Here is a 21,796-nt window from a genome sequence, read left to right as displayed (position 1 = left end):
GCTGCAGATGCTCATGAGTCAGAGCTGAGGGCCTTGGGTTCAAGTACTCACTTCCTAACTCACCATCCAATAGCTCTGATGAATCTCTACACGCCAACCTTCTTCCAAGGGGGCAAACGGTTACTAAGCCAACAGTGACAGCCTCCTCTGCAGCAACTCAGAAAGAGCAGGGAAATGAAACACGTAGGCTGTCCATCACTCAGAGCTTGGCCACTGGTGAATAAGGAGGAAGGTAAAGACAGAAGATCACGGTCCTGCAGAGCTTCTTCAGTCCCTTTGGCTCTGCACCTCCAAGTAACTGACAAATGTGAGCAGGTGGTCTCTACCCTTCTCCCTGCTGCCCCAGACTTGTCCCTCCCTTCCATCTCATCTTGGGACCTCTCCATCCCCCAACTGTCTGCACACCTGATAATCGTGTGTTGTTCTTTTCCAAAGTGTAAAGAACTATATTGGTTATTTTAAAGAGCACACATATCACAAAAAAAAGTGATTCCTTCCTTTGACAAGTTTGGCCACTAAAACACACACACACATGACTAGAATACCATGTGATCTCAGAAGTGCCCCAAAGAGAGATGTGCGAAAGTGCCAAGGTGGGACCCTGCGAGAAATGGTCGCATCTGACCTTCTGCACTGATGGCCTCTAACATTAACAACTAGGACAGGCAGAGTCACATGCACCTGCCAGGCTGCCTCTCTCACTGGGCTGACGGTCTGCTCATCTGTACACAGCAGCATGGTCCCTCTCTGCTCAAATAAATGCTTCCAGGGTAAGACAACCCAGCCAGCAAAAGGCAGCATTCTCTGTTCTATCCTCCAATATTCTTGGTCCTTCTGGGACTTTGTTTTTAATTAACCAAGGTCAGTGGAATGCAAGTCTGTGTCCAAGGAGCCATATCCACAGGAAGCATGCCCGCATGTGAAGGATTCTGCGGTTTAGGTTAGAGCAGCATCTCCACTGCTTGCCAGGCTTCCACACTGAGCTCAGGAATAAGCCAGAGCATCTAGCAAAGCCAGCTTCTCCCTGAGTCATTTGTCCATTTGCTTGTTTTCCTCTCTTATTTGCTCAGAAAGCTCATGGATAAATAGATGAAGCGTGCATTACTTCACTGGTGCCTGGGGCCGTCTGGGGCTCCTCCGGCTAACTGACCAGTTCTGGCCATTTGCCAGAGCAGGCAGCTGCCCTGGGAGTGGCACCGGCTGGCTTTCTTGGATAACCTTAGCAGGAAACGAGAATGACTCAGTCATTTTCCACTTGTTTCAAACTGTCCTTTCCAAAGCATTCTCCCTGAAATGTGAGGTCCCTGGGGCCTTTGCATGAACATGTCACCTTTTACAACCTTTGACTTCTTTCATCTTGGGACAAGAAACTCCACTCTGCTAGAAATAAACAGCCAGCGGTGAGCACCAGACCCACAAGTTGTAGGTAGTACTGGGCGTTGACGTGGCTCTAAATTTACCCAACATGCTTCTTGCTTCCTTCCTCTCCATCCTGGACAACAAAAATAAATGGTCCCTGAAGACTGCAAGTGAAAATGGAGCTCACAGTTCTGTTGCTAACTGGCAGACTCTGTGAGTGGTGCAGGTGCCCAGCTTAATGCAGCCGTGGACCAACTCCATTCCACCTGTGCAAGAGGTTCTCTGATACCAAATGAGAAACATGCAAGGGATAAGGATCCCTTAACCCACAGTGAATCACAGCAGACAGAGCCTGCCCATACCTTCCCATGCTCCTGAGAGCAGCAAGGTCCTAAGCAATTCAGTGGAAATCATGTTATTACTGAATGAAGACCTCGATACCAAAGCCCACTCCCTTCCTTCTTAATTTCACTTCTGTTTATTAACAAGAAGCTTTTGTCCATCATCAGAAAGATGGCATCTAATGTACGCAGATACCACTGGCAGGCATTCAGGTGTCTTGAACCAAAATTGTGTTTGACCTCATGTTTCCTGTTGCTTTCTAGTCTCCTGCCCCTGGTAAATGCACACACATGAACATGCATGCACACATAACATGTTCTTGTTCTTTGCCTCTCCTTATCTCTTGTAACAGGTTTTTAAATTTTTAAAATTTTTTTATTATTATCATTTTATGATACAGTTCCATATAGGTCCTGGGATTTCTCCACAGTTCCATCCCCCAACCCGCTGAGTTCCCCTGTAATATTACTTTAGTATAGTCCTTCATAAACAGGCATATGTCCATCATTGTGGGCATGGACGATGGCAGAGTCCAGCATTCTGTTGTCAAGATATAGTTAAATGGCTTCATTAGGAGTCCATCTTTGATCTGGGAGTAGAGATGCATACTACATTGTATACTTACATATGGATATGACAGTCTCCATTACATAATTACTATACATCCCCTTAAATGAAAAGCCACAATACAAAACCAACAACAGGAAGAGAAATAGAAATTTACAACACCACGAAGTTAAATAACATGGTTCTCAATATGATAGTCTCCATTACATAGTTACTGTACATCCCCTTAAATTAAAACCCACAAAACAAAATCAATAACAGGAAGAAAAAAGGAATAAAAAATGCCATGAAGTTAAGCAACATGCTACCAAATGACTAATGAGTCGCAGAAGAAATGAAAAAGAAAATCAAGAGCCTTCTTGAAGAAAATGCTACTGTATGATCTGTGAGTCAGCGAATAATTTAATCAGAAGAAAGTGTTTTGAAGAGATGAAACTAAAAAATAAAAAAAAATCTATGATAGAGTTTCCGCTGACCTTTGCTGGTGAGATATGTCTCCTGCAGGCAACAAATAAATGGGTCTTGTTTTTTGTTTTTAATCCAGTCTACTAATCTATGACGTTTGATTGATGAGTTTAAGCCATTTACATTCAAGGTTAATACTAATGGTTGGTAACTTGGTCCTGTAATTTTAGGAATGGGTTGTTCATTGATTTAGTCTGCTGTTGTTATTTTACTGGGATGTTCTTCCCATTTGCCTTTGGTTTTGGTGGGCGCTATTTCTCTTCTCTGTCAAGAGAACATCTTGAAGTATCCTTTGTAGGGCAGGTTTGGAAGAGGCATATTCTTTCAAATTTTCTTTACTATGAAAGAATTTTATTTCATTTTCAAAGACAAAGGAGAACTTTGATGGGTACATTATCCTAGGCCGACAATTTTTTGCTTTTAGAGTCTGGAATATGTTGCTCTATTCTCTTCTGGCCTGTGAGAGGTTTCCTGTGAATTTAATTGGCATTCCTTTAATGTCAATTGATTTTTTTCACACGCACATTGAAGGATCTATTTCTTATGTTCGATTGAAGAGGGCATGATTATCATGTGTCGTGGTGAAGATCACTTTTGGTCAACCCTGTTGGGAGTTCTGTGCCCCTGCTGGATGTTGTTTCCCAATTCTTTCTCTAGATTAAGGCAATTTTCCCTTATTATTTCATTAAATACATTTTTAAAGATTCATTTATTTTTATTGGAAAGTCAGGTATACAGACAGGAAGAGGAGAGGGGAAGATCTTCTGTCCCATTATTCACTCCCCAAGTGGCCACAATGGCCGGAGCCATGCCAATCCAAAGCTAGGAGCCAGGAGCCTCTTCCAGGTCTCCCACATGAGTGCAGGTCCCAAAGCTTTGGGCTGTGTTCAACTGCTTTCCCAGGCCAGCAGGGAGCAGGGAAGCAGGGCTGCTGGGATTAGAACCAGCGCCCATATGGGATCCTGGAGCATGCAAGATGAGGACTTTAGCCACTAGGCTACTGCACCAGGCCCTCATTAAATACATTTAAAATCCAATTTCTCTTTCTGCACCTTTTGGGACTCCCATAATTCTTATATTTGGCCTTAGTGTCTTTCAGTTCTTAAATACATTTTTAGCTTGACTCAGCTCTGTTTCCAGCTTTTTGTTTGTTTCCCCCGGTGATAGGAAATATCTTCCAATTCTAAGATTCTTTCTTCTGCCTCCTTCATTCTATTTTGGAGACTCTCCACTGTACTTTCAAGTTGTTTTACTGTTTTCTTGATTTCTGATATATCAGCTTTCATTTGATTCATTTCCTATGTGACATGTTCCTTAAATTTCTTGAACTCCTATATTGTAGGCTTCTCATTGTTGATAAGAAGCTTTATACCAAGTGTTTTTAAGTTCTTTATCCCCATTTTCTTGATGTAATTCTCAGTTAACTCTGAGATTGACAAAGGATCTTACTCCTTTGTAGGGAGTCTTCAGTAATATTCACTGTGCCTTTGTCTCAGATTTACTCTTGGTCCTTGTACTTCTGGTTATCAGATTCTCCCTGGGGCAGGTTTCTAAGCTGTGTCACCCACAGGTCCACAATTCGATTTTACTTATTGTGGTTGGTACACACCTCTTTGTTTGCAGTCACTGTGCCATTCCCTCCGGTGAGTTCCAGGCCTGGCTTCCTATGTTAGACTCCCACCATGGTCTCCACAGCCCCAGCTCCTGGCTCACCACTCTCCACCTCCTGTGATACCAAGCTGAGGCTGCACTGTTGTCTGTACAACCTTCCTCCCACTTCCTGTTAGTGCAGTTCCCAGGATTAGATTGTTGGTGGTGTTGATCTTACCAGAACCTGTTGGCTATTAGTTCTGAGGGCCACATGGACCTATTTCGACCCGTATGATGCCAAACTCGGTATTATTTTTCCTGTGGGACCAGTGCAATGCACTGGGCTCAGTGGGTTTGCTCCCAGCTCAGCACATGCACAGCTCACTGTTGTCCCTGCAGTCTTAACACCTTTGCTACACTGTACAAAATGGCACCAGATGGGCCAATGGAGTCCTTGACCTGCTGGCCGTCAGGTCTGAGGGCTGCCCGGACCTCTCTTGGGTGGAACCTGTAGGATGCCGTGTTGTTACACCTCACTGAACCAGAAGTGAGTTCTCTCCCAGCTCAGTGCATGCGTAGGACGGTCCATAACCATTGCCTGCCTATACAAAATGGTGCCAGATTCGGCTCTAGGGGTGGACTGGGCTGTGAGATCCACCCTGTTCCCACACTGCCCCATCTTGGACCTGTCACTCTGTCTCTACCCCTGGTCAAATCAAACCCGCAGGATGGGCAGTTCTTTGGGTTTACCTTGTGGGCTCCTGATGAATGTCCCTTCCCACCTTGAAGCTGGTGGAATTTTGGCTGCTGATACAGTTCAGTTTGCCATTCACTTAATGCTGCTAAGGTATCGATCATTGCAACACCACACCATTGTGTCCTCAGCTTTTCTGTGTCTGTCAGTCTCCAGGTGTCCCTGTACTGTCATTCTTCCTCTCCTATTTCTGGAATGTGCCCTCTCTGCTGCACACTGGCTAATGTTTTTCCATCTGTTTTTCCATCTTGCCCTATTCTGCCATCTTGATTCTCCCATAACAGCCTTTTAAACGCAAGGCAGACATTTCCTGTCCTTGTCTTCACCGTCCCCTGCTAGTTTTGCATGCGCATGCCTCCCAGCATCTGTGTACTGGAAAGCAGAGAACAATTCCCCCAGGAGACAGCCAGGAACAGGCAACACCTGCTTTTCCAACCCCTCTCCACCTGCACCCCGAGGAGCCCTGTGAGCCCTGGAAGGCAGCAAAGCCACTTGTATAGACTCAATCCAGATCCACTGCTCCACTGCTCCCCTGCAGCCCCTGGGACCCCCTTGCTTTTGTTGGGGAGACTAGTCCCAAGTATTTGCCTGTACCCACATCCTTCTTCCTCCTCTGGTTTTGTGAGGTTATGACCTGAGCGATATTAGAATCTCTGCACTGTGATCACGATGGACCCAGTGACAGCAAAAACTGTTTACAACAAATGATAAAAATACACTGTGCAAAATTTTGCAACTTAGAGAAATTTTAACAACTCTGACACCCTACATGTATCACACTTTCTTTTTTTACAACAGTTGTCATTAACTCCACATTACAGAAAAGGAAATCAGAGAACAAAAATAAAGTTACTTGTTCAAGATCAAAGCCAGGCTTGTGGAGATTTGAATATTGACAGTAGATAACCTATTAATTCATTGACTCCTACAATGAATTAACTTTAGTCTCAATTTACAGATGAGTAAACTGAGACATAAAGACGTTAAGAAACTTGCCTCTGGTTAACTCCAAACCAGGTGGAGATGCAGAGGGATGGAGTCAGGCGAAGGCAAGGGGTTCACAAGTTGTGATCACGGTCCAGTGTGCAGCCCCTGGCTTTGTAGGCTCAGTTTTGGGTCATTCATCCAAGAGGAACTCCACCTCTCCAGGCAAGTTTGTGACACCAAACCCATAAAACTCACGTACTGCTCTAGATGCCAAGCCACATTATAATCAGGAAACTGTCTGCCAAGCATGCAATCCGGAAAGGAAGGCGCTGGAGGACACCGTTGTTTAATGCAATCAAGATGACAAGCTTGGCAGTGCCTTCTCCGTGAGCTGCGACCAACCCCCTCGGCCCATTCTACACCAGGGTCCGCTGTCGGCAGCTGCTTGGGCCCCTTCCAACCCCGGATCTCCCCGCCCTGACCTCTGTCTTTCACCCTCAGCTGTGTTTAACTGCGACTTGGGTCAAGCATTCTATTAGTCTGTCCTCTCCACATTTACATTTCCTGCAATCCTTGAGGAACCACTTGCCTTTGACCTTAAGAGCGTCCTGGACTTGACCTAGTCTGGGGCAAGAGGAAGGAAGTGGAGGTGATGCTTCCGGTCCCGTAAAGTCTGTGTGTCATTCCCAGAGCTGTCTTCTCCGTCTTACTTGGTGCCTGTCAGGGCATTAGGGACTTGGATTTCAGCGTGGAGAACTGTGAGTGAGAGACAAGACTGGGGTCATCTCCTTGCATTCCACCACCACATCCACATGCTCCCTCCAGCAAGCTGATGTTGCTGGCTAAGAATCAATTCAGCAAACCTTGCTGGCACAAGACCCATTCCCAACTTGTCGCCACCACCCCAAGAAGCTCAATCTGGCCAGCCAAGTGAAGCCAGAAGAGTTGACTCGAGCCACAAGGGGCTCAGCCCAAGTGAGTGACACATGGGCCTCGGGAGGATCTTTCCAGGTCATGGCCCTCTAGTCTCATATGGTAGGAAGCCAGAGCCTTTGGGACACGGTCGAAAGCTTATAGCTCTTCGAGACCACCAAGTCTGGATCTTGACCGACTGATCTGATGGTCTGTAAAACCCATGGTAAAGTCAGAACAGTCTCAGGTCCCCAAGCAAGAATCTTAGCAGCCCACAATCAAAAAGAAGGTGTCTCCCCAGTGCACAGTTGAGAATTGCCCAGAGGAGATATCCAGGCTGCAGGCTTGACGTAGAGACAAAGCTGCTGGGCCCGGCGCATCAGCTCAGCGGTTACATCTACATCTTCAAGCACTGGGATCTCTCATGAATGCCAGTTCATGTCCTAGCTGCTCCACTCCCCATCCAGCTCTCCTACCGTATGTCCTGGGCTGGCAGTTAAGAATTGCTCAAAGCCTTGGGCCCCCACACCCACGGACACCCAGAAGAAGCTCCTGGCTCCTGGCTGCTGGCTTTATATTAGCTTATCTCTGGCCATTGCAGCAATTTGGGAAATGAGCCAGTAGATGGAAGATCTTTCTCTCTGTCTCTGCTTCTTTGTATGAATCTGTCTTTGCAATAAAAATAAATATTAAAAAACAGGGCCCATCACAGTAGTCTAGTGGCTAAAGTCCTCACCTTGTATGCACCAGGATCCCATGTGGATTCGTATCCCAGGTGTCCCACTTCCTTTCCAGCTCCCTGCTCATGGACTGGGAAAGCAGTGAGAACGGTCCAAAGCCTTGGGACCCTGTACCCGAGTGAGAGACCCAGATGCAGCTTCTGGCTTTGGATCAGCTCAGCTCTGGCCATTGTGGCTGCTTGGGGAATTAACGAGTAGAAGGAAGATCTTTCCTTCTGTCTCTCCTCTGTGTAAATCTCATTTCCCAGTAATAAATAAATCTTAAAAAGAAAAAACACGCAAAACTGTTAGCAATCTGCCCCACCACCATTCACAAGATCCAAACGTCTCAGCTGAAAAACATCCAACGACGCACAAAATACACCAGATCCCTGGCCGCTGGAGAGCAGCCTGGCCTGGCCCACGAAAAGAGACTTGGGAAAGATGGCAGGGAAGCCAGGGCAGGGGGTCATGCCCTGTAGGACCTCACTCCTCCATCTCCAAAGCCTGGTCTCCTCCAGACAACATGGCATACATGTTGATCACATAGGAAGACAACATCAACATTGTGAGTCCCTCAGCACACCCATCTCCTATCCTCAACTGCAGTCCTAGACAGAAGGCTCATGGGGGCCTGGGATGGCCACCCATGAACTCCTCACTGTGGAGATTATGATGATCATATGTCTCTTCCAGAACCAATGTGCTGAATGGCTTACACTTGACTCACAGGGCCACTCTTGAAAGTGGAGTCCAACCCATCCCAGCCCTCTGGGTCAAGAACGGAAGAGAAAAGTGTCCAAGGGAAATTGTGAGCTAGCCACTACTCACACAAAAACAGCATCTGTCCCCATGAGGACCCTGGGTGAGGCTGGGTCTCAATCTTTTTACATCTTTAATGAGCAGTGACCAAAACAGAAATGAACCGATCTCGTCACTGTCTCAGCTGAACTGGGAGTGATGGGAGCAATTAGGGACCCTGTTGTGTAGCCTTCTGGCGTGTTCCCGTGAATCACACTGTCCCCCAGTGGCATCATTAAAGACTGAATAGCTAGTCTTGGCTTGTTAACCGCTGGGGTTGGAAAGCACATTGCTCCTATGGGTGGGAGCAGCATTTCCTCTAGGGGACAATCAACAGACTGAGGGATGCCCTTCCTCCTCTTGGTGATCAAAGCCAGCTGGGATGAAGACGCCTGGAGCATTCTGCTTGGGGGTGACAGCAGGCACAGTCCAGGGCTACAGGAAGCAGAGGAGGAAGGGGGCACCTGCCCCACAGCCGGCCTCCCAGCTAGTGAGCTGTACCATCACACACATGGCCCTGTGCTCCAGGGGCCTCTGGCTTGTTTCATGCTCTGTGGGCATGCTCCTAAGAATCTTTACAAAGTGTATGCAAGGAACCCTGGACTTCTATCACACGCTTGGCCCCACAAATGATGCAGCCCTTCCTGCTTTCTGGGCCAGAGCCTGGCTCTGTGGGACAGTTCCGCACTGTCTCCCTCCTTTAGACTTCACACCACATCTGGTGTCAGACATAGCTGGAAGGACTAAGCTATGCTTTGGGCCAATAGACAACAGGTGGACAGTGCCCCCTCCCCAGTAAGTACAGTGTCAATGTGATGGTCCCAGCAAGGCCAGCTGCAAAGCCCACAGGACAGCATCAGCAGGAGCCAGGACAGCAAAGGCACAGCATGGAAGGCAGATCAGGAAACCTGAACGTGGACAGGTGGGCCTTGGCCCTGGTGGGTCCCCGGGGAGTGAGTGTCCATCGCCCAGGGGTGGGGAAGAAGAACGCAAGGCCTGTGGCTACCGTGGACGCACGGGCCGGGTGGTTACTAGTGAATCATTTGGAAGATGAAAAACATTGAAAAGCTCTCTGTGTGTAACCACCTCAAAAATACATACCTCAGGCCCAGTGCGCTGGCTCAGTGGCTACATCTTCACTCTGCAAATGTTGGGATCCCATATGGACAACAGTTCATGCCATGGCTGCTCCACTTCCCATCCAGCTCCCTGCTTGTGCCGAAGGAAAACAGTCGAGGACTGAGCTCAAGTCTTGGAACCCTGCATCCATGTGGGAGACCCAAAACAAGCTCCTGGCTCCTGGCTTTGGGTCGGCTCAGCTCCGACCATTGTGGCCATCTGGGGAGTAAATCAGCAGATGGAGGATCTTTCTGTCTCTCCTTCTCTGTATAAATTTGATTTACCTTTTCAGTAAAATAAATAAATCTTTTTTAAAAAATACATATTTCAAATAAGATTAAAATAACACCTTAAAATACAGACAGGTGTGTGTGTACACATGTGTGCCATACAGATAGGTGATCAGTGGATGATATAGATAAATGCATGATGTGAAGATGAGTGATTGATGATTGGTAGACAGGTGATACAGATTATTAACAGTAGATGATTGAGAGGTGATAGATAAGTGAGTGACAATGACTTATTTATCTACTGATAAATGATCAGCAGCAGATAAAGTGACAGATCTATTTTGCCAAGCATGCATTCACCCTCATTCTTGCTAGTGACAGAGGAGCGTTCCAGTGCAGAGACACATGAAAACCTGTTCTTTCTTCTGAAACGGTAAAACCACAGAGAAAGATACAGAGAATAGAAAAACAGAAAAACCACAATCAACCGTGCACCCACCATCCCTGTGCGCCAGACACTAAGGGAGTCTCCGTGGGGGCAGTGTGAAGGAGTCCGTGAGCCCCTAAAACAGCCGGGTCCACTCCGGGGCGGGCGGGGGTGGGGGGCCAGAAGTGAGCACCCTGACACTGACATCGCAGTCCCGGGGGGTGGGGTCTGCCGCACCTAGTTTCACAGCGGTTGCCTCTGATCTCTAGTCTCGGGCTCTGCGGTCCCAACCTCTCCCCCAAGTTCAATGAGGGGTAAGGAGGCTGCAAGAGAGAGACCACATCCACATGACTCATGTGACATCGTGGCATTTCTCTCGCTCTATTTTGTTCTTGCTTCTGTTGCTGGTCTTTCACTGGGTCTCATTTGCAAAGGAAACTTGGTCACGGGTCATCAGGTCTAGGAAAAAAAAACAACAGGGTGTGCTCACAGGTGGGGTTCAGTACTCAGGGCACAGTTTCATTAGCTGGGCTTCTTGCAATTTGTGCCCCTCAGACAAGGCGGGGCAGTTACTTCTCAACTCTGTTTTGCAGAGGAGCAGTGGCATGCCTAGGGAGGCAGCCTAGAGTTGCCCAAGGCCACTCAGCAGGTCACAGAAGGCAGGACCCCAAGGCCGAGCTGGTGCAGACCCAACTCTGGCAAGGCCTTTCCCAGACCCTCAGGGTCCTTAAGGAAAAGGAAGGTAGAACTGGAAGCACACAGCTCCCCTCAACCCAGTTCCTTTTGTCATTGGCCTCCCAGGAATTTGGCCGAAGCAACCTCAGCCTGACGCAGGGCAAACACAGAAGCAGAGCCCTTGATGGGGAGACAAAGCAGGTAGAAGGGCTGCTCTTATGGAGTGGCCTGCATGCACCGAGCCCCCACTTCCCAACCTCAGACACGGAAGTGCTGACAGCTCTCCACCCCCCTCTTGGGGTGGCCTCTCTCTGAACCCAGCTGTGGATGCCAAGCCCAGGAAAGGAGGCAAAGCCTGACCTCCACCACCATGGTTCTTACCATCTCCACTTCCCATCTCCCCCGGTCATCTTCCCCTGCCTGGGCCCTGGATCCACTGTCACCCACCCCTACCAGATGGCGGGGTGTTTCCCAACAAACCCACCAAGTCACTGGGTCTTGGTCCTTCTGCTTTTGAGGCTTGCTGGCTTTTGCAAGAGTTCCATGAAGTTTTGAAATGAGTGCGCCACCGGAGCTTGCGGCTCTCTGTGGGAACCCAGAAGGGTACTTCGAGGCCTGGCAGAGGCCAGGGGTTGTTGCTGCCGCAGAGCAGCATCTCAGGGGAGACCTCAGTGGAGCTTCTGGCTAGCCCCAGCTCTTGCAGCCATTTGGCGAGTGAACCAGCAGATGGAAGGTTCTCTCCCTCTCTCTTTCATTCTGCCTTCCAAATAAATAAATAAATAAATAGGCTGAAGATGATCAGGTTGGAATAAGAAAGTTTAAGGCCCCAAATATAGAGAAGGGAGAGAGACATTTTTGGGGGTGAGGGTTGGGGTTTTTTATTTTTTATTATTTTTTTATTCTGGAATCTGTGGTATGCGGACAGGAACAGACAGCTCTGTTCCGTTCATAGCATATTTCCAGAACTTTCCTTCCTTACTTGGGATCCCTAGGGACAGCTTCTGCCTCCCCCAACTCTGAGCTCCTCCTCCGAGGCACCGTCTACTAATGAAATGAATCAGTCCCTTTCTTGGTGCCAGAACACAAGCGCTCAGGACAGTCCATGTGGACCTGGGGTCACAGTGAACCATGGACTGTGAGGAGGGGACTTGTTCTGGGGAGGAGAAGTCTGCCAGGTTGCCGGAGTCCTTCACCCCATGGATGGGCTCCCCGCGCTTCCACAAGTGACACCGTCGTTAGCTCGCCAACAGTGTCAGCAGAGGTGGGACACTGTGTGGAGTGTCCACATGAGAACTGGGCTGGCAGGAGCCCACTCAGGGCACAGGCAAGGACCGGGCCTGGACCAAGCATTCTCCCATGAGGAGGCAACTGCAGACACCCAACATAAATAGCACTGGCATAAAGCTAGGAACTTGTCAATGACACGTGTTCATTACTGTGATGCACTTGGGCTAACTGAGCCACAAACTCGTGAATGAGGAGTGCAAACGGAAAGAATATTGTCCAATGAAGCAAATATATAAACAAAAAGAGAGAGCTGCTATTTCTACAAAAACTGAAATTAAATGCTTTGCAAAGACTCTAGAAAGGCCTGTCAGTCAGAGCCAAGACAGCCAAATTAGGGATGGATCAAGAAAGCATAAAATATTGAGAGAGAAACACAAGCATGCCGTCGGATTGCTTCGTGAGAGTCTGGAATTTTTGGCTTCAGGCTGAAGTTGGAAACAGCTCTCGGGGCAGCCCAGTGTGTGTGACGCCCCCAGTCCCAGCAACAGAAAGCCAGAGAACAACGTCAAAACCCCGGCAAAGGGCTGCACACCTACATACTCCGAGTCAAAACCCAACATTTTAAGAATGAATGCACCTCTTTTACGCTTGCCTAGTTTGGCCAACTTTTCTTTTTTCTTTTTTTTTTAAAAGGTTATTTATTTATTATTTGGAAGGCAGTTACAACAAAGAGAGAGGGAGAGACAGAGATCTTCCAACTGCTGCTTCACTCTCCAAATGACCACAACAGCTGGAACTAGCCAGAAAGCCAGAGCTCTCTCCAGGGACTCCCCTGTGGAGTTTAGGCCTGAGATCTTGGGCCAGCATCTGTTGCCTCCCAGGTGGATTTGTGTGAAGCTGGAGCGGATGTGTGGAGTAGCTGGGGCTTGAACCTGGCACTCTAATCTGGAATGTAGGCATCCCAAGTGGTAGCTAAATCCTCTGTGTCACAACTCCTGCCTCATTCAACATCTTCGGGCGTGCAAGGCGAGGACCCTAACCACTTGTGCCACCACGCCGGGACCCCTACTTGATTTAAAAAAAAAAAAAATCCTGGGCCTGGCAGCAGCATTTAGCTTAGCAGTGAAAGTCCTCACTTGTATGTGCCGGGATCCCATATGGGTGCCAGTTCTAATCCTGACAGTTCTGCTTCCCATCCAGCTCCCTGCTTGTAGCCTCGGAAAGCAATTGAGGACGGCCCAAAGCCTTAAGATCCTGCACCCACACGGGAGACCCGGAAGAGCTCCTGGCTCCTGGCTTTGGATTGGCTCAGCTCCAGCCATTGCAGCCGCTTGGGGAGTGAACCATAGAACAGAAGATCTTATTCTCTGTCTCTCCTCTCTGTATATCTGCCTTCACAATATAAATTAATAAATATTTTTAAAATGCTGATTCCCATATCTGCAGCTCTCTGCAACCTGAAAAATTATTGGTGCACAAAATCGATGGACTCTGAGACAACCTGGTCACTCTGAGGCTGCGCAGCTGTGAGTTCTACTTTCCTAGGTGCCAGACAAAGGCAGCCATTGCCTCACTTCACACCCACATTTACATTAATCCTATATTTTGGACTTGGTTTTCTGATCCAATCAGAAGTGCATGTGGTTCTCACAGGAAGCTATCCAAACCCCCCAAGTTTTATCAGGCACAACCTTTAAATATTAATAATTCAGAAGCCCAAGAGGGAAACCCCAGGGACCTTAGCAAGGCTATAAATAATGAGGCACTCCATCAGAACTGAGTGCTTCCCTGACTTGGAGCTCACAGAAGGTGCTTTCCTGGAAACCCTAGAGCAAGATGGGAAATGCCAACCCTGCCCAGAGCCCAGGATCCCTCTCTCAGTTCTCTCCCTTGCACTAAAAGTGCTGCCAGTTCCCCCAAAATCACCCAAGAAAATTCATACGAGGCAGCCAAATAGAGCTGAGACAATACCCAGATACAGCTCAGTAAACATTGTGATTTTCTTTCTAGCCACTTGTGTGTGTCGCCTCCCCTCCTCCCCGACTACTTCCCAGCATGCTTCAGACTAGGTCAGCCTGGACCAATCCAGGCTGGATTGTCAGCTGACATCCTGCCACTCCCACCCAACGTGCAAAGGACCTAGATGCTCCCACCAGGGCCAGGGAAAGAAATCTGCTCCATCCAGTGAAGTTGACCGGCCTGGTGCATGAATCTCACAGTCTAATCATTCCCATCTTTGCGCACATCAAAGGATCCCTTTGCAGACACCACCAATCCAGGTGCTGGAATTTTGGATAAAAACGTGTATCCAAGGATCAGAGCCATGATATAGTACGTTAGGCCTCTGCCTATAGTACCAGCATTCCATGTAGGCGCTGATTTGAGTCTTAGCTGCTCCCATTTCTTCCTTTCTTTTTTTGTAGGATTTATTTGTTAATGGGATAGGCAGATTTACAGAGAGAAGGAAAAATGGAGAGAAAGATCCTCCATCTGCTGGTTAACTCCCCAGATGGTCGTAACAACCATAAATGAGCTGATCCAAAGCCAGGAGCTTCTTCTGAGTCTTCCATGCAGGTGCAGAACCTCAAGGCCTTGGGCTGTCTTCTGCTGCTTTCCCAAGCCACAAGCAGAGAGCTGGATAGGAAGTGACGCAGCCAGAACATGAACCAGAGGCCATATAAGATGCCAGAACTTGGAAATGGAGGATTAGCTAATTGATCCGTGGTGCCGGCCCCATGGCTGCTCCAGGAAGTCTTTGCTGCCTAACATTAGCAAATGCTTGAACGTTCTGCTCGGTACTGGCTGCTTCAGATCAGCTCAGAACTAAAGCTGCCTCCTGCCCAGTAGTTACAATGGCACAGTAACACACCAGTCCCCAGGCATTACCTCGTGACTGATATTAGTCTGTAGAGTCATCCACTTTAGGTCACTCTAATTTAGCTTCACTTAAAGATTTCTCTGGTTCTGCAGACCCAAGGTCCTCTGGGTCAGAAATGGCCTGACCAGCAAAAGTGGCCAGTTCAACAACACCTGGGCTTCTGAGGCCCTATCCCAGGTTGGAGAAGTTCTTGGCATTTCAGGAAATCATGAGGTGAGCTCAGGAGTCCCCCACCACCACAGCCAACTCTCTCTAGATCTGCCAAGGGGGTCCGCAGCTCAGGAAACACTGATCACGGCCCACTGCCCACTGCCCTGTCACTTGCCAGTGTCCCCAGGCATGATGGTTCTCCTTGATGCCTGACCCCCGCCCCTCCCCACCAGATTCACCCTACACTCACAGAGACATCTCTTAACTGTTCACTTCCAGGTAGTCAATCCTGAGCTTCCTCAGTCTGCGTGGCCCGAGACTGCCTTCCTGTGTGCACTGAGAGCTCGCCCTGAGTGCCCAATTCAGAACCATCCACCTTGTCAACTCATTGAGTCTGGAATAAACTGGGGGCCACAACCAGCAATACCAGCATCCCACTTGGTTCATTTCCCAGCTGTTCCACTTCTGACCCAGCTCCCTACTAATGGCTTTAGAAAAGCAGTGGATAATGGTCCTAGTTTTTGGTCCCTGCAACCCACATGGGAGATCCAGAAGAAGCTCCTGGTTCCTGGCTTTAGTGTGGCCCAGCACTGACCATTGTGGCCATCTGGGGAATGAACCAGTAAACTAAATACCTTTCTTTCTGATTTAATAAGTGTGTGTGTGTGTGTGTGTGTGTGTGTGTGTGCAAATGCATGTGTACATGCCAACCACTAATTAGACACAGGGAATACAGAAGTGAATGAGACAAAATTATGACACAGAGGAGCTAACTATTTCCAAATCTGCAGGAACAGTATTCCAGAAAGAAGGAACAGCAGATGCAGTGCTCAGAGGAGACAAGCCTCACTTTGCTAGAACAGAAGAAAGGCCAATGTGGCTAGAACAGAGTGGGCGAGGCGCAGGTGGGTTGAAGGGACAGAAAGGGACTGAAGAAGAAGCCACTGGAAGATGATGTGTAGGGAGTTATAGGTCTGTGCTTAGCAGGATTCACCTGGGCAGCTGGGAGGAGAAGGCACTCAGGACAGTGAGAGCAGGATGGAGACCAGGATGGAGCAGATGATTGGACCAGACTGGTATCAGGCAGACACTGGGATGCGTTAGGATGCAGGATACAGGAGACACTTCAGAAGGAAGAACTAAAAAATGAGTTTATTCTGGTACAAACAAATGTTGAAACCCATGTGTCACTTTCTCACAACATGCATTTTCCATGAATTTTCAGGAAATCCTGTTTTCCAGAGGGAGGGCTGCCAGGACTACTATGGGATGAGATAGCACGTGCCGTGTCCATGAATTCTGACTTGCATTGCCCAGCAAATAGCGGCATGAGTGGGCACACACACATGGCAGAGCGGGGGCTTAACTCCACCCTCCACAACTCTAACACCTGGGTTCAATCCCTGCTCATCGGCTCCCAACCCAACTCCCACTCCTGTAGCTCCAGGAAAGGTGGCCACACAGGCTGTGCACCTGCCAGGCAAGGTGTAAATTCCAAAAAAACAAATGACCAGAGATTCAGCGCCTTAACTGAAAGCCACCCGAACATATCTTCCTCTGGTCCTGGAGACCACAAGGTCAAAGTCGTCTTTTTGGGGCTCGGGGCAAAGGGTCGGCAGGGCTGGCTCCATTCGAGGCTCCCAGGGAGTACGGGTCCCTTGGCTTTGCTTGGCGAGCCCCACGGCTTTCCTCAGCTGCTGGTCCTGCTTCAGCAACCACATTGTCTTGCCCCCGTTTGATCTTCTTGCCTCCGTCCCCTCTGTGATCACAGGAGTCACCTGGATAAGCCAGAATCTCCTCCTAGAAACCTTTGCCTAATTGCATCTTCACCATGTCTTTCTTCCATGGCAAGGTCACATTCACAATCTCTAGGGGCTGGGACGTAAGCATCTTTGGGGGCTATTTTGAACCCCCTCTACATAAGCAATAAATAAAGGCTGATGATTACTGTCCATATCATTTTGGCGGGGGTGGGGACAATCCCAGAGTATAGGCCAGCCCCCTCGTCCAAGTCAGATGGCAGAGGAGATATGAGGAGACTCCTAACAACAGAAACCCTGTAAGATTCGGTCCCAGGCCCAAACAGGAGGTGGGAGCCATTCAGGATGGCCACTTAGTGCTGTTGAGTATGTGTGCAGCCGAAGACGAGACAGGCCCATGCTCCCAGGCCTGTCCATGACGGAGGCCTGGCTAAGGCTTCTTGATGATGCTGTATTCCGTGGCCTCGTGATGAACCCTGATGGGAATGTGGCTGGTATTGCTGTAGGTTGGCTCCTGGTCCAAGACGTGTTGTGACAGAGATGTGTAGGAGATTTCCTCACTTGGACAGGGAGCCTGAAACCGACGTGGGCAGAGGTTAGAGAGGCTGAGGGGAAGTGCTACGTCACGTGATGGGCAGGAAGGACCCTCAGATGAGGCCGGCTGGGGAAAGACGTACCAGGCCGTCTGAGCTCTACTCCCAAGCCCTACAGCTTCCCTCTCCTCTCAGCTGGTCATGAATTTCAGCCACAATGGCACCTGCGCCCTCGCCACCCAAGCAGCACGTTCCCAGAGTCCCAGTTCCTCAGCTAGTCTAGCTGTCTCCTGCCCAACACCAATACTAAGCTTGGTCCATCCCTGAGCCCAGGGTTGGGACTTGGATCAGCGACGCCCAGGCCAGGCTTGCAGTGACCGCAGCTTTACTGAGCACCTGCCCCCTAAGTGGAACCCCATGCAGGCAACCCCTTGCAGGTAACGCACCATGGTGATGTAGTCCATGTCCTCCTGACCATCCTGGGCAGAGGAGAGCCTCCTCGGGGCCTTTTTCTGGGAGGAGCTGGCAGAACTTCCTGTCTGATGCAGAGTCAAGTTGGCATAGCACAGGTCGCTCTCCAGGGTCTGCAGCATGTGGGACAGGGAACCCAGGTCAGATTGGCAAGATCAGTCTGGGGCGCAGGTTCCTCTGCCAGGGTGGCTGTGAGCTTCTGTTTGCCCGGCTGCCTCTCTCCCTGTGCTTCTCTGGTTCCCATCCCAACCCTAGCCCTCCTCCTTCTGGTTGTTTCCAGCCCATCCCTACTCCCAAACACCTCCCCAGCATCTCCTCCCACATCCTCCCAGGCCCTGCAGGGACAGTGACACTCTGGCAAGTGGTTGAAGCACTCAGACCTCAGGGCTCCTGGGAGATGGAAGACAAAGGGCTTAGGGACAGAGCTGCCAGGGAACTCTCACCTGCTCTGGATTTGGTCCTGAGGCTAGAAGGAGAAAAACAGACTGGGATTAGGGAGCTGAGCCCTGTGGGTCACAAGGGAAGGGACACATGGAAGGAGGGTGCAGAGTCTGCTCTCTGAGCTTCCACGTGTCCCTGTGATAAGCAGAGAGACCCCAGTGCACGTGTTCCCCCCATCCCAGAGCTATGCATCAACTGTCCCTACAAAGTCCAGGCTCCCTTGGGTTAAATTTCCTTTTTCAGAACTCCAGGTTCAGCAGCCCTAGCTTCTGCCTGAAGTGCCAATCCTGGTTTCCCCTCCAGGATTAACTCCAAGTCATTCCGACCTGCTGTACCTCCAGCAGGTAGCTGTCTCACCCCTGCCTCCCTGGCTCCACAGCACCTACCTCCTGGCTTTCTCATCACCTTTATCCCACAGAATTCCACTTCAAGTTTCTGCGAGCCACTGGGAGGCTGGGCCTGTCTCTTTCTTGTATCCCAGGTGCCTGAGTGTGCCTGGCAGGTATGTGCTGGCTGAGATGTGCGTCAGCAAGCCGCCTGGCTCCAGGCACAGCATGAGGGGATGCTCAGGATGGACCGGTCCCTACATTGTTGCTGCTCCTAGAATTTCTCTCTGCTCCTGTTCTATACCCCAGCCCCAACCTCTATCATGGCCTCCCTTGAACCAAAGACAACAAAGAAATGAGAGGTTACACACACACACACACAGATAAACACACACAAGTTTTCAGTTTCACAAGTCTAGATGGGAGGAAAGAAGAGAAACAAGAGGGAAGCTCCCTGTTCTCAGACTCAAAAAAAAAAAAAATCCTCCAAGCTGTGAGGAAGGAGGAGCTCAGGTCCCAAGGCACTCTGGGTGCCAGCATGTGAGAATGGGGAAGAGAGGCCAGACAGGAAAAGGGTTTGAGCAAGACTAGACCTCATGATCTGTGACCCAGAGAGCAAGGTCCCTGGGACAAGCCAGCCAGTGTGGGAGGAGCAGGGTAAGAGTCACTTTGCCTCGTCTGATCAGACCTGGAGGACCAAGTGTGTGGGTGCATGCATAAGTATGTGACTGTGCAGATGACAGTGTTCTGTGTGTGTGTGTGTGTGTGTGTTTCTCCATCACCCTTTTGTTATCACAGTGTTTCCTTGGCAGCCTCACAGTCCCCTGTCTGGCACCCCAGACAGGGCTGCTCACCTCAGGCCATTGCCACTTCTGTAGCCACTTCTACCACCAAAAGCCAAGGCAGGCAACAGATAATGGGGCATCTCAGAGAGAAGAAAAGGGCCAGAAGGACACACAAGGTTAGTGGCTCGTGCCAAACATCACGGAAATCACCAGCAAGCTCCAGGGTACTCAAGTATCAACTACCCTGACTCCCAACTGCTAGAGACATTTGGGACAGCACCCTTACAAAGTGTCTGGGTAGTCTGGATCAGACACCGTCCAGATGGCAACATTGGCCACCAGCCACACCTAGCCTCATCCCATGCAGTTGGACCAGGCGCACTCACCTTTCTTCTGTTGCTTCATCATCCTCCAAGCCAAGAGGGTGACCCCCACAAAGAGAAGCAGCAACACAGCAAAAACGAGGGGGAGAAGGACGCTGAGCTTCAGGGTGGGGCTGGAAACACAGATGGAGGCCGTGTGTACCCCAAGTCCACCAACTGCCTCTGAACCCCATCCCGCCCACCCAGGACTAGGGGAGTGTCACAAACCTGACAACCCCAGGGGCCCTGTGGTTTACATCCAGTTGCCCTCACTACCAGGTTACTAAGAGAGAGGATACGGGCCTCCAAGCCCAACAGAAACAGTGGGATGGTTGAAGAAAATAACCAGCAAACTTACACCAAACTCCATGTGAGGAAGGCCTGAGGCAGCGGGGAGGCCCCAGCAACCCGCCCTCTCTAAGGAGTTGGAGTCTGAGAGCAAATGCTGGCTGGGGCCTGACACTGCAGAGGGCAACCTCACTGGAGGAGTCCCCACCTGGCTTACCTGCCATCCCTGGAATGGCTGGACATGGTCGGGAAGCTGTAGACCTCTCTCTGGAAGGTTGGCGCTGTAGACATATTCATGGTGGAGGTGACGGTGGTGGGTGATGTGGTCAGCACAGTAGTGGGTGCTTGGTGCATTGGACAAGGTCACCTGCTGCCCTGGACACTGCCACCCCACACCTAACCCTGCACCCAGCTCTGAGCTGGGGAACTGTGGGCTGCCCAAGGTGGAGGGGTAGCTGAGCGCAGTGGCTTAGCCTGGCCCCACCCATGTCCCTAGCCTGCAGGAGGCTCTATGGTCTCAGAAATAGGAGGAGAAGCAGGCCCCGAAGGGACAGGAGGCATGGGAAGGGCTTTGGACAAGGCAGCTCAGATAGCCCCAGGACAGAGCCCCACTCTAGCTGACCACTCAAGCAGGGCTTTGAGGACCAGGGAACAGCAGGCCCATGACATACCTGCCCCTTACCTGGGTCAACGATCACTTTAACTTGCACGCCAGGGTCAGTTCCCACTCTCTCCATCCCACACCAGTAAATGTCAGCGTCATCTTCACGGAGCTGCTCCATGGTCACAGTGAACGTGCGATTTCTGTGATGATCTCTGATGGTCACACGGCCCTGCCGTACCTCCTGCTCTGACCCGGTGGTAATGATGAGAATCTCGCAGTGACTCCACGCAGCTCCCCGACACCAGTACTTCTTGTACGTCTCCCATCCTTTGTCATAATGACACCGCACAGACAGGTTGCCCCGCTCTGGGCCTCTCTTTGTTCCTGGACCTGAGATAGGCTCCCTGGCACCAGAGCTGCCTGCAAAACACAGATCCATGTGTCTGCACAGGACATGGCTCTCATACCCGAGTGCCCCATGGAGGACAGTCCAGAAGAGCAGGAGTGCCCCTGCCCCTAGACCAACCTTCTGCCCTTCTCCAGGACCCTGTGCCCCAGCCACCGGGAGACCCCAGGAAGACACAACTGCAGGTCTCAAAAGTAACACAAACATCACCCTGAGCAATAAGCTGTAATTTACCTGCCCCACGTCCCGACTGGCCCGTCACCCAAGGGTTTCAAGGAAGAGCCTTGTACACATGTTTCTGTGTGAACTTGGTCTTGAGGAGCAGCAGAGGGCAGAGGGACACAGGTGAGGGACACTGCCTCAGCTCTCCCATCAGTGACCCCGGGGAGGTCCTGTTGTTGCAGCCAAGCCATGGTGCTGGCCGTAGAGATGCTGCTGCTGGGGCTCTGCAGTGAACTACCTGGACGAACACCCTTCAACTTGATGACTTGAGACTTGTGGACTCCCTATGCCACATGGCGCTTCTCCTGCAGAGCCTGTTGCTCTCTGCTGAAGTGTGTGGTTTCTTTGTTGATCAGCAAATTTGTGACTCATTTATGAATTTTTCATTGATGCATTGTCCATGTCAGTGCCAATCCCACATCACCCTACTATAGCTTTGTAAAATCGGAGGCA

General features: G+C 50.0%; 2 protein-coding genes and 1 long non-coding RNA gene across 6 annotated transcripts in view; 1 reads left to right on the top strand and 2 right to left on the bottom strand.

The window, feature by feature from the left end:
- The window catches only part of RAB37 (RAB37, member RAS oncogene family), a 67,618-nt gene that overhangs the window by 4,775 nt on the left and 41,047 nt on the right, over positions 1-21,796 (top strand). The gene's annotated exons all lie outside the window — the stretch shown is intronic.
- Positions 1-21,796, bottom strand: part of CD300LF (CD300 molecule like family member f) — a 74,943-nt gene that overhangs the window by 46,943 nt on the left and 6,204 nt on the right. The window contains exons 2-7 of one of the 4 annotated variants that reach the window (XM_040989714.1): positions 20,794-21,135; positions 20,329-20,455; positions 19,848-19,957; positions 18,353-18,375; positions 17,885-18,022; positions 16,282-17,566 (exon numbers count right to left, since the gene is read on the bottom strand). The exons of 1 other annotated variant lie outside the window; for it this stretch is intronic. In XM_040989714.1, the coding sequence (XP_040845648.1) occupies positions 17,336-17,566; positions 17,885-18,022; positions 18,353-18,375; positions 19,848-19,957; positions 20,329-20,455; positions 20,794-21,135 (971 nt within the window). In that variant the 3' untranslated portion in view covers positions 16,282-17,335. Of the gene's footprint in view, positions 1-16,281; positions 17,567-17,884; positions 18,023-18,352; positions 18,376-19,847; positions 19,958-20,328; positions 20,456-20,793; positions 21,136-21,796 lie in introns of those variants that run through there. 2 more of the 4 variants (XM_040989715.1, XM_040989716.1) reach the window with 2 other exon arrangements.
- On the bottom strand, positions 5,715-7,688 carry LOC121162595. The gene is made up of 2 exons (XR_005884815.1): positions 7,653-7,688; positions 5,715-6,760 (listed from the first exon to the last, which is right to left on the bottom strand). It is a non-coding gene; the product is annotated as an uncharacterized LOC121162595 (long non-coding RNA).

The sequence above is a fragment of the Ochotona curzoniae genome, unplaced genomic scaffold (genome assembly GCF_017591425.1).
Source record: "Ochotona curzoniae isolate NIBS_2020 unplaced genomic scaffold, NIBS_Ocur_1.0 contig_523, whole genome shotgun sequence".
NCBI classification, from domain to species: domain Eukaryota; kingdom Metazoa; phylum Chordata; class Mammalia; order Lagomorpha; family Ochotonidae; genus Ochotona; species Ochotona curzoniae.
Note: the sequence above shows the minus strand (reverse complement) of the source record. Positions and strands in the feature narration are given on the sequence as shown.